The sequence below is a fragment of the Cheilinus undulatus genome, linkage group 15 (assembly GCF_018320785.1).
Source record: "Cheilinus undulatus linkage group 15, ASM1832078v1, whole genome shotgun sequence".
Taxonomy (NCBI): Eukaryota; Metazoa; Chordata; class Actinopteri; order Labriformes; family Labridae; genus Cheilinus; species Cheilinus undulatus.
This window is the reverse complement of record NC_054879.1, coordinates 4,972,221-4,984,505: the sequence shown is the minus strand read 5'-3', so window position 1 is coordinate 4,984,505 and position 12,285 is coordinate 4,972,221. Positions and strand designations below refer to the sequence as shown.

The 12,285-nt window shown below is 40.5% G+C and overlaps 1 protein-coding gene across 8 annotated transcripts in view; it reads right to left on the bottom strand.

Moving 5' to 3' along the window:
* Positions 1 to 12,285, bottom strand: part of myo1b (myosin IB) — a 125,568-nt gene that overhangs the window by 10,696 nt on the left and 102,587 nt on the right. For 2 of the 8 annotated variants that reach the window (XM_041807652.1, XM_041807653.1), the window contains 8 exons: positions 11,659 to 11,859; positions 10,571 to 10,664; positions 7,066 to 7,215; positions 6,884 to 6,952; positions 6,703 to 6,789; positions 6,224 to 6,310; positions 3,425 to 3,511; positions 2,551 to 2,637 (listed from right to left, as the gene is read on the bottom strand). In XM_041807652.1, the coding sequence (XP_041663586.1) occupies positions 2,551 to 2,637; positions 3,425 to 3,511; positions 6,224 to 6,310; positions 6,703 to 6,789; positions 6,884 to 6,952; positions 7,066 to 7,215; positions 10,571 to 10,664; positions 11,659 to 11,859 (862 nt within the window). The remainder of the gene's footprint in view (positions 1 to 2,550; positions 2,638 to 3,424; positions 3,512 to 6,223; positions 6,311 to 6,702; positions 6,790 to 6,883; positions 6,953 to 7,065; positions 7,216 to 10,570; positions 10,665 to 11,658; positions 11,860 to 12,285) is intronic. The other 6 variants (XM_041807654.1, XM_041807659.1, XM_041807655.1 and 3 more) reach the window with 3 other exon arrangements.

Genomic DNA, 12,285 nt, shown 5'->3' with positions numbered 1-12,285 from the left:
TGCATTGTACAATGTGTGGCACAGGATGGGTCAATTATCATGATGAAAAGATTAACACTGCAACCAATGACCTGTTTGAGGACAGTTACTCTTCTAACAGCAGGCAGACACAGAACAGATAAATACCCAAAACTAGGACACAGACACGCAATTAACACACCTAAGGACAGAGATAAAACAAATGAAACAAACACTGCTGGAGACACGTATGCTGCTTTCACGGGGTTAGTTGGGGGGATGCAGGGGAAGCAGACACAGTTCCGACATTCAGAAAAGAAAAAATCAGATAGAGACAGACAGCCTGCCTCAGATACATCAGTCATCTCTGTTACTTTAAATCTTCAGCATTGAAAACCAAAAAAAGGAGAAAGAAGCTGTCTCTCAACAGTTTTCTGAAATGCATCTAGCGATTTTACAGGAGAGAGGTGAACTTTAAGCAGTTCTGTCTTTTCACATCCATGCTTTCAGCTTCCATCCAGACAAATTGTCAAGGTAAAATGAGAGTCCTGTGGGCTATTTTGAAGAACCAGGGCCTATTGTTGTTGTTGTATTGGCTTGAATGCCTCAAATGAAATTCCATTTATCTCCATTATACATGAGCGCTGGCAGGGGTCTTTAAACCTCTGCAAGTAAACGAAGCTGAATGCACATCTGGAAGCTACCAAATAACTATATTATCTTTTGATTGAGGTGTCTAATGCCTTCAAGATGAGAATACAGTTACTACATTACATAGCCTATACAAAGTATTCACCCCTTTGGATGTTTTATCCTTTTTTAATAAATCATGGTCAATATAATTTGCCTTTTTTGACCCCCCCCCCCCCAAAAAAAACCAAAAAAAAAAACCTGTCAACATAATTAAATCATGTTATGTAAAACAAATGACTGTATAATTATTCACCTCCTTCAAGTCAGTATTTAGTAGAGTCACCTTTGGCTGCAATCACAGCAATGAGTCTACAATGTAAACTTAGCACAAAAAGTAAGGAAATTAGTGTTTGCTAGATTATTTCATTGTTGTAACAATGCTTCTTGGCAATAAATCTTTTACCATTGGAAAGCCTGTTATTTCCATTTTAAATGGTACCACATTTGTAAGGAACATACATTTGCTGGATGAGCAGCAGAGCTGAGTATGTGGGTTGCGCCCATGAAAAATTTGCCAACATTTCTCTGTAGCTTTCTCTGTTTGCTTCGGGTCATTGTCTTGCTGGAAAATAAATCTTCCTCCAACCTTTAGTTCTCTTGCAAACTGAATAAGACTATCCTCAAGGGTTATCCTATATTTTGCCATATTTATTTATAAGCCTTCCATGCTGAGAAGCACCCTCACAGCATGATGCTGCCACCGCCGTGCTTCACAGCGGAGATGGTGTGTTTGTAGAGATGTGCAATGTTTGGCGGTTTGTCTGTCGGCATAAAAGTATCATTTTGGTCTCATTAGACCAAAGAACTTTCTCCCACTTGACCATGGAGTCTCTCCACATGTCTTTTGGTGAACTCTAGTCCAGATTTAATCTGAGTTTTCTCCAACAGTAGCTTTCTCTTTGCCACTTTTCCATGAAGCTTTGACTGGTGAAGAATGCAACTAACAGCTGTTGTCTGTTTTCAGTAATCTTTTCTCTGAGTTGCTTGGAGTGTTCAATTGTCTTCATGGTGCAATGGTAGCCAGGTATACCGATTAACCAGTGACTGGACCTTCCAGGCACAGACGTCTTTATACTACAATCACTTTAGACACATTCACTGCACTCAGGTGATCCCCATTTCACTCATTGTGCAACTACTAGCACCAATTAGCTGATCCTCTGTTGAATTAGGTCAAACACTTTAAAGGGGGTAAATATTTATGCAGTCACTTATTTTAAATTACATTCTTTTGTTTAATTGACATTACTTTGTAGAAATCTGGTTTCACCTCATCATGTACGAGGGTTTTTAATTTGTCAAAAAAGCCAAATTATGTTGACCATGATTGGTTTCTTAAATCAATACAATGGTAAAACATCTAGGAGGGTAAATACTTTTCATAGACACTGTGATTACATTTTTCTTGGTCACAAAGATGATAAGAGTAGGAAAGGGACTAAAAGTTACACAAGGCCAGGCAGGACTGTGTTGTAAGGGGAATTGGGATTTCTTTAATGGAAAAAACTGATATAATTATTCCAAAGAGGAAAATTTACTTTGTGCTCTAGCAATCTCTGAACAACTATTCAATATCGTAGTGAAGTCATACACATTACTTTTTCATTTTGATTATCTGTTAATTTAGCATGAAACCCAATGTTTTAGTAATAATGGGAATTTCATTACAAGTTCTTAAGAATAATTGTTCATATTTTAATGTGCTTAACCTTGGGGATCATCGAGCACAAAGCTGCACAGCTTTTTATAAAAATGCTCTATTAGACACAGTAAAATGTAGTCAGTAGGCTTGTAAGAGACAAGCTTCCTGTACAAGAGTGGTAGATGGTTTAGAAGGATGGAGAGGGTCAGTCTAATGATTAGGTTTCATGATGGCTGCATCTTGGGGCTGGTAGGTACCTTGAGTCCCTGCCAGTAGGCCCAAATCACAGCAACAGCATGCTTACGCCGGGCCTCTTCCTTCAGTCTCCTCAGCTCCCTGCGAGCCTGTTCACAGGGTGGGCAGGAAGTGGCAAAGAGCGGGAACAAATGAAGCAGGAGAAGATTAGAGGAAGGATAAGGAGATACTGTTTTGCCTGAGGTCTTCAAACATCAAATACACACACACAAACAAGCACACTATCAAAGAGCATAACAGCAACATAATAGTAAGAGCTCTATGCTCCAGTAGCACACACAGCACTGTGGGTAATGTGAGCATCTATCAGGAGGACTTCTGTAAAAGAAACAGACTTTTTAGTGGAACATGAAGTGTTAAAAAGAAGGGAGTAAAGTTACAGCAGGCGTCATGTCAACGGTTCCATCTAAAAAGACAAACAGTAAAAAAAGAGAACACATGCAACAACTACTCTAGAAACATCATGCAAACAGCAGGCAGCATGCACTGGTGAGGCATGGACCTTGGTGACGGAGGCTGAAAACACACCTTAAAAATTACCCCTCTGTCCCTAATGCGTGTGTTTATCAGTGCATCTGTCTTGCTTGCTTTTTGAAGCTCAAGTCACTGACTATTTACATCAGCAAAATTACCATATCACCTGCCAGACAGGGCATTAGTGGCAGACAGAAAAAACTCCTCTCACTGCAGCATCTAATGGATAAGTGTATATGTGGGAGGGTGTAAAATACACTGCCTTAGTTAAGATATTCCATGTATAAAACAGGTGAAGCAGCAGGATGGATATGTTGAGGTTTTTTCTTTTTTGAGTCGGGGTGCGGATGGAGGCGGCAAGACACAGTCACGGCAAGACAAGTCGACAGGCTGCCCAAATACCTTGGTGCCCTGCCAGCCGGCCCAAATGACCGATACGGCATGTTTATTCCTCGCCTCCTCCTTCAGCTGACGCAGCTCTCTCCGGGCCTGATGAAAAGCGGTGGCAGTTGCGGAGGTGGTTATTTTCAGTGACAGGCAAAACTTAATTGCCCCGAGGGGGGGTTACTGAGTAGGTGTGGAAAAATCATGATGATGAAACATTGACGAAAGACAACATAGAATGTCGAGGGATGGGACAATGTCTGCTAAGACTCAACATGTGGGCTGCCTTTAAATGCTGCTATGGTTTTGAGACTGATTTAGAAGAGACAATAAATATGACGACAATCAGGGAGTCATTGCTTAAAGCCTCATAAAGATGCTGATCTTTACATTGCTAAGGAAGAAATATCATACAACTAATCTTAATCTTATCAGTCTATATAATAAGGCAGACATAATCTATGAGACCTTGAAATAAAATATTGGTAATAAACAGCCACGGATATCTCACGTGGTAAGAGTTAAGTCAAATAAAAACTGATAAGCTAATGGAATGTTTGCATGCAGAATACAAAGTCAGCTGTGATGAAACAGTCAGTACAACCTTTCAGATGAGCAAGGTACAGGAGCAACCAATCAAATTTGAGTCAGAAAGTTAAATTTCCATATAGCCAAGACTCATTTAAAATTAAGTGAAACATTTCAAGCCATAAAAATCCAAAATGCACCATCTCAAAATATTAGGATATTGTGTAAAACTCCAATTTGCAAAGGATTCCTGAGCCTTCATTCCCTCATTCTGGATTAGTACACACAACCCCAATCATAGGGAAGACTGCTGACTTGACAAATGTCCAGAAGACAATTATTGTCATCCTCACAGAGAGTCACTGCAGAAAGGGTGCCCTGTTCTTAGAGACTGTATCAAAGCATATTCATGGAAAGTTGATGAGAAGGGAAAGGTGTGGTAAGAAAAGGAGCATAATTAACAGGGATGAGGTCAGCCTTCAGAGGATTGTCAAACAAAGCCTATTCAAGAACTTAAAGGAGCTTCACAAGGAGTGGACTGAGGCTGGAGTCAGTAGATCAAGAGCCACCACACAGACAGGGCCATGAGATGGACGACAAGTGTGGTGTTCCTAGTGTTCAGCCAATCCTGAACCACAGACAAAGCTATAAGCTTCTCATCTGGGCGAAGGCGAAAAAGAACTGGACCTCTGCTCAGTGATCCAAAGTAGGGCTGGGCATTTAGTTGAAAATTAGATCAAATCCTAATATGGCTTGCTGCAATTTTCAAATTGCAGAAGGTGCAATATTCCTTTAACCTGATTTTTTTTTCATATGGCAGTTTTAAAACCGTTTTTCTTTTTTTTTTTTTCTTTTTTTTTTTTTGCAGCAGAGATGTTATGCATTACTGATCATGCGATCATCCACAGGCAATTTTTTGGAATTAGTCTAAAAACATATAAATGATAACTCCCTTCAATACACCAATTCCTATCCCATTTGCAATACGAGTCAAAACCATCACAATTAGATCATTTTCAAAATTGCTCAGCTCTAGTTTTATCTTATATTGTGTCTGTTGTGATATAGAATGATTTATTGTTTGTGTTTGTAGGAAATAAAAAACATAATATAAGAAACTTAAGAAATAAATACATATCAAATCACAATTGCAATACTTGGGGAAAAAATTGCAATTAGATTTTTTTCCCAAATCATTCAGCCCTAGTCCAAAGTCCTGTTCTCAGATGAAAGTAATTTTGAATTTCATTTGGAAATCAAGGTCCTAGAGTCTGGAGGAAGATCAGAGAGGTACAGAATCCAAGGTACTTGAAGCACAGTGTTTTCAGTTTCCACAGTCAGTGATGGTTTAAAGTGTCATGTCATCTGCTGGCGTTGGTCGACTGTGCTTTATCAAGTCCAGAGTCAACATTGTCAGCCATCCTAGAGATTTTAGAGACCCTCATGCTTCCATCTGTTGAGAAGCTCTATGGTGCTACTGATTTCCTTTTGCAGCAGGACTTGGCACCTACCCACAGTGAAGTAAAAACCACCAGATACTGGTTTGCTGACCATGGTGATGATTGGCCAGCCAACTGGTCTGACCTGAACGCCATAGAGAGTCTCTGGGTAAATGTCAAGAGGAAGATGAGAGACTCCAGCCACAACACAGACAAGCTGAAGGCTGCTATAAGAGCAAACGGGCTTCTTAACACCCCAGCAGTGCCACAGAATAATTGGCTCCAAGCCACGCTGCATTGATACAGTAATATGAGCAAAAGATGCTCCAACCAAGAACTGGGTGTATAAATGAGAAGAGTACTAAACAAACATTTCTGTATTATAAATCCTGAGATAGTGGATCTCAGATTTTTGTGAGCTGTAAGCCGTAATCATCAACATTATAACAAAAAAGTCTTGAAACATTTCACTTTGTAATGATGAATCTAGAATATATGAAAGTTTCACTTTTTAAATTAAATCTCTTCATAATAAGTTTGGTTTTGAATGTCTAGAAATCTATTTTCTTTTCTTTTTTTTTTTTGACCTTTTCAGTGATTTAAACAATAACCAACAATGGTCAGAAAATGCTGCAAACAGCAGCTACAAAGCACAAAAATAGGACGAACAACATGATGTACATAAATAAGGTTGCAGGATAACAGAGGGGGCATTGGACGTTCATTCAGACGGGCTGCTATTCTATTAGTCACGTTCACAGCGGGAATGGGATGGGATGGGGCTCTGTGTACGGGGATGACAAGACAGCTGGGACACAGACACGCTACTGTGCGGCTGGGTTGAAAATACCTTGGTTCCCTGCCAGTATGCCCAAATTACTGTCACAGCGTGTTTATTCAGCGCTTCTTGTTTTAGACGTCTCAGCTCCATCCGAGCCTGGTGGGATGTGGTGGGCGTTAGGTGACACAGGTAGAGGATGTGAGAAGGAAAAGAATCAAGAAAGACAAGTGGAAAGAAGAGTGGAGGGGGGAAAAAAGGAGTGGGCAGTTTCATGATCAGCAAAAGCAGCAAGATTAAAAAAGTGGAAAAGCAGCAATAACATCAAAGTACAGCTTTGTTAAAGAACAGAATTTCTGTAATACTGTCGGGACCCTAAGGCAGGAACAAGGCACAAGATGAAAAATCAAGTGGAGAAAGCCAGACTATTAAGACTTCAAGAGCACTTTTTCCTCCAACATGAAATAGAACCCTATCAAACCTATGCTAATGTTCTGTGGTGGTAAACACTACACTCTCTGATATCCCACTGCACTTTAATGCCTCAGTACCTGGGTGCCGTGCCAGAAGGCTGCGATGGTGGTCACTGCCTCCTCACATCTCTTCTGATATTTCAGCTCTCTCAGGAGTTTGCGAGCCTGGTAGAGATATAACAAGCACACATTTTTATGTTTTCTGCCATGATGAGTGTCTGCCTCCTGCTTTATTTGATTTAATAGAATGAATGCACACCTGCCATCCTCTGGTGTAGGACTGAACCACAGTGGTGGCACTCTTGATCTTTTTGTATTTCTTTTGTTGCTGTGGGATAGAAAGAGAAAATATAGGAAATAAGCAACACTTGAGGGATAGAAGTCTGTTTACTATGTGGTGTTTACTTATGATTCTGAGCGTATTTTCTTAAAGCTGCTCACCGCGAATCGGCGGTACCATGCAGCCACCACTATCTGACTGTCTTTGAGCAGCAGGAAGTGGCTGCGACACTTCCAGCCTCGGTAGATCTTCTGAATAAGTGTGGCCAGGTCTTCAAGGCATTGCCTTCTCCTTTCCTCTAAGAAGAAGAGCTGTGGGAAAAGGTGAGACATCACTTTATAAAACAGAAGAAAAACTCTGTTGATACATAAACAGTGGGACGTCAGTTATTAAATCAACAAGAATCCACTCTTTCTTTTTGGTAAGTAAGCTCTCTGTTTGACCTTTAGAATGAAAATGGTGAAAGAAAAGTTATACAAGGAAAAAAATCTCCTAGAGTGAGATCAATAGAAATACCCCTTTATCTGAGCAAATATTGATTCAGGGATATAAAGTACAATGTCCAATCTACCTGCAGAGGGAAAAAAAACAAGCCTTTCATACTTGGGATTACAGAAAGACAGTGATAAAATCTTATCTTCATCAGGGGTGTGATAACCACATTTATTTGTCCTGTGATTAGGCTGTGCAATTGCTTGTCTACAGGCAGAGTGAATCTGCGATTAGATTTTGCTTCTTTGAATACACAGAGGAACAAAATTTCTCAACAGACTTTTTTTATTTAACCAAGTCTCAGATTCAAATTGGTTTAAACTTGGTGACTGAATTATCCATTACAGTTAAAACATGGTGACAGACAAGAACTTCTCAAAAGTCCTTATGTAGAGTTGTTGCCACAATGGTTAAGAGCAGTGCAACGCCACTTCCTGCTTTTCAAGCTGGCCACACCCACATTCAGAGGAAAACAAGCCCTCAGACTGAATGGCGGTAAATTAGAAAACAGCAGAAACAATTAAAAAGCCATAATGTATGGCAGGGGTGTTCAAACTTTTTTCATTGGGGGTCACATACAGAAGTATATAAGGATGCTGGGGCCACTTTCATATACCTCACTTTGATATAAAAGTAAGTAAAATCAGTCTAATGTTGCTCAGTGATTGGTATGCTTCAATGGCTAGGTGATGGCTGACAAGGCAAAGAGCCAATCATTTTTAAGGGAAGGCCAATCAGAGTTAAGGGGGCCCTGGTGGGCTCTGGCTACCACTGGCTCCGCCCCTGGAACATCATTGGTGCTCCTATTTGCTGCTGTAATCCATTAGGGCATTATAAATCAAGATAGTTATTATTTTAGTTGCCAGTGTTTACTACTGAGAAAATCAGCATAAAAACTAGTCGAAATGTTTGTTTACAGTGTTAGTATGGTAGCACTGCTTTGCACTGAAACTAAGAATAATATAGTCCAGCACAAGCATCATGACTGTTGAGGGCCATATTTCATTTAATTTAAAGAATTCTACTGGGGCCAATTAAAAATGAGCCGCTGGCCACATTTAACCCCCGGTCCATAGTCTGGACACCCCTAATGTAGGGCATGTTTTGTTATCCTCAAATGACACTGTTAAAGAAGAGTTCTGTGTCTTTTGGCTGAAACTAGAGAGGAGTAAAGCATGCAAATGTAGACCAGTGCTGTGTTCTTAATGATTATAAGCTAGCTATCACTCTGTGACAACAGGAGCTAGTCTGTCTGCCTCCAGTCACAAGATGGGACTGGTTGTCCAGTTTGACAGAGAGAGTCTGTACAGACACTCGTGTACATCTGTAATTTTGCTTATTACATGTTGTTACAATGCAAGTATTCCATTGAATTTCGGCTTCCAATAACCGTTTAACCACTTTTAAAATCCCTAGTTACCCAAACTTTCCCATCTGCTGCCATTCATTTCTATGGGATGTTTCCCCCTGAAAGGGGCGGGCTGGCATCATTTGGGCAAAGTACCCGGATGGGTTGCTCTTATCAATAGGGGAACTGCCAAAAGATAAAATCTGAAAAAATTAAAATAATATCCACTTAGGTTGGCCACACACTCGACGATTTTCAAATCTAAAAATGTGGAAGACCACAGACATAAGGACAAATTCAAGCAATCCTCTGAGCACACATACTAAACCAGCGCTCAACTGTTTTTTGCTCAAGGCACACAGTGCTTAAATCCATCCATCCAAAACTGCCTCTTTAACATGTCAAATTTATTTGGTGTTTAGTTGTAGTACACCTAGACATGCATTATTTCTACACCATTTGGGAACAAATGATTTAAACAAATAAATGCAAAAATTTATGGTTTTTCAGCATACATTTCAGCTGTGTCAGCCTTATTCACAGTTGTTAATTCAAGCAATCTGCTGTAGCAAATTATAAATGTTTTGTATCAGTTTTGTTTGTCATCTTAACGCTAAATTATCCAAAATATGTATAAAATGAAAGTACAGTTAGAAAATACCAGATACCAGAGGTTGGTAAAGTTTTATATATTTTGATATTGCAAGTTTTAAACAATATTACAGCATCCAAAATACCTGTGAAAACACATGCAAAGGTATCTTTTGTATCATTGTATTAATGAGCCTTGCCACTCCATTTGAGAACCACGGCACTCGATGACTCTGCCTGACCACCAGGTCACCAAAGAACACACACCTGTTGACCTGCCAGTGACCTCACATCACATGACTTCAGAAGTTAAATAAACATACATGTCTATCAATACCATTGGCTTTCTTTACCTTTACCACAGGCTGTGTTACAGCGGCAGTAAAAAACATTAAACAAGGAAAACAATCAGGATGAAACCCTGGCTAGAATGGAGGTACAGTTGTGTTTATGGTTGTAAACGGTAAAAGCATGATCTGACTGGTGACGCAAACCGGTCCGCTTGCTCTAATTGGTTGTTGTAGGTACTCCATCAGAGGCACTACAACCTAGAGTAGCAAATATCAAACATGTTTGATATTTATGATTTAGGGTCTGGGAGGGTACAATATGATTTGAAACAGTATAATAATCGTGTTGACACCACACACTTGAGGATTATTCAGACAAATAATAGTTTGTGACAAGGCTCCACTCAGGATTCACCCCCATGATCATGAGGGGAAGCAAATCTGGCCTCTTACTGGGCTTAAAATCCTGTAGTGCATGGCCAGCCTTAACTAGACTTTATGTAGTGGTTTTCTCAGTTGTAGAAATCTGTATAGCCGATGTAACGATTAGAAAGAGAAACCAATTTAAAAAGAAAAAAACATCCCACAATGAGATCATGTTATTTTAAGCTTTTGTTTACTGGGTGGAAAGAAAGTGGGCTCAAATGCTGCAGGCTTCAACAGTTGAAAAACCTACAAGCGCCGAGTAAAGAAGTCCATTTCCCATGTAAGACAGGATGGCTAAGTGAAAACATGTGTTTTCAGAGAGCTAGATGCATGCTAATTGCTGTAGTGGGGGCTTTAAGTGCAGCCCACCCTACTTTACAAACATCCCTCTGTGAGAAAACAGGGCAGCTGAGCACATTAGATACAACCTTTTAGATATTCAAACACCGCCTGATCTGCTGGAGTGCACAGCAGATGTCAAAACGAGCTTGGAAAATATTTCAAGGAGCAGTGTAGTACCGTTCTTGGATTCCTGATGAAGATCTTGGAGCGACCGTATGAGTATTCTTCTGTTGGGACCTGGAGGTCAGCCATCAGCACCTCGACTCCTTCCCTATGGGAAGTCAGAGGGGTTAGAATGGTTGTAAAAAGCAAACACGACACTTAAAGTGGCCATAAACGTAAGAGTAACTGTATGGAAGAAGTGCAAAGACACAGATGAAAACAGCTTTGAGTGTGGGAAACAGAGGCAGAGCGAATGATTAAAGGAGAAACAAATCCACAGCAACATGTGGAGGGAGACAACAAAGAAACCACACAAAGCACTTTTGGATGTCTCAACAACAAGATACCAGAGCGTGGTAGAGCAGTTAGGAATCAGTTCTTTAACCAGGCTGATATGGATCAAAGGAGACAGATAAGGCTGAAATGTCTCAGCATTTTAAGGGCTCAGAGAGGGAATAGTTCACTTCTGCTGAACTTTAAACAACTGCGATGTGACAGGGCTGCTTCTAGTTTCTGAGAGGATACTTAAAGGAGTTTCACACGGAGTATAAGACTATCTGACACCAGCATCTGTCACTTCTTCTATGTGCAAGAATCAAAATGGACAAATACAAGGCAGCTAGCAACACTATTCCACTGCATTTTCATGTAAAAACATCAAAATAGCATTGAACCAAAGAGTAACATACTAAAATAAATCTAAGATAATGAATTATCTATAAAAATTCAAAGTCAGTGTGTTGTGTAAATTGATTTCACAGGCAAATGCCCCTTTTTTAAGGCTTCCTTAAATCTAAAGAAGGAAATTTAAGGCATTTTCCAGCAATAACCTGCTTCACATTCATACAGCTCCACACAAGCACACCTGGGAGCTGCTCAATAGACGTCAGTCTATTATTGCTGAGCACAGCCAGTCCAGTGGGAGTAGTCTGAGGTTCTGTGCCTTAGTTAAAAACTCCTGTGAGTGTTTCTCAGTCTCCACACTGGCATTTTCTCACAAAAAGCCCAATTGTTTTGGCATTCTTCCAGTGACAAGACCCCTCCTCTGCTTTCCTCAGCCAACTGGCAATTAGTAACTACTTTGGAATAAACACAACAATTACCTGGCAGGTCCTTTCCAGTGGGGCCAAGTCCGCTTGCAGAGCATTTTGTAGCGTTCCAAACACGGCTCGTAGGCTTGGCGGAAGGCGTACCCTGCTCTCCTCACACGAACGTTCTCGATCAGGCCGAGGTAGCGCACTTGGTGGCGGACCAGGGAGTCTGTGAAGATGTGAGCAGCCTTCTTATCGTTGGGCTTGATGCACCTGGAAGGCAAAAATGGGTTTGTTTACATCAAAGTAGAACTGATGCTTGGAGCAGATATCACCACATTTTAATTAAGATGTAAGCCATTTAAGCTCGTCCAACTTTAATATGAGGAAACTATTAATCACACTTGATCACACTAAAGCATGTTTTTGATTGAACTAATAAAAGAGAACCAACTTTAATCAGAGACCAAAATCAAATAATCTGGAGAATTAGTGCCATCTCTGGCAGGTCTGAGTTAGTAGCAGCTTAAAGACTTGATTATTCACAGTATGGTATGATATCCTGTCTTGGCTGACAGCCTGGCCACCCTGCAAGAGTGATCCCGACCGCTCACCGTATGCTGACGTCACCCCTGTCTCCGCGACTGAGTGCGAGTTCACAGGTGGGAGGGGGGCCAAAGAGTGTCAATCACTCTGCAA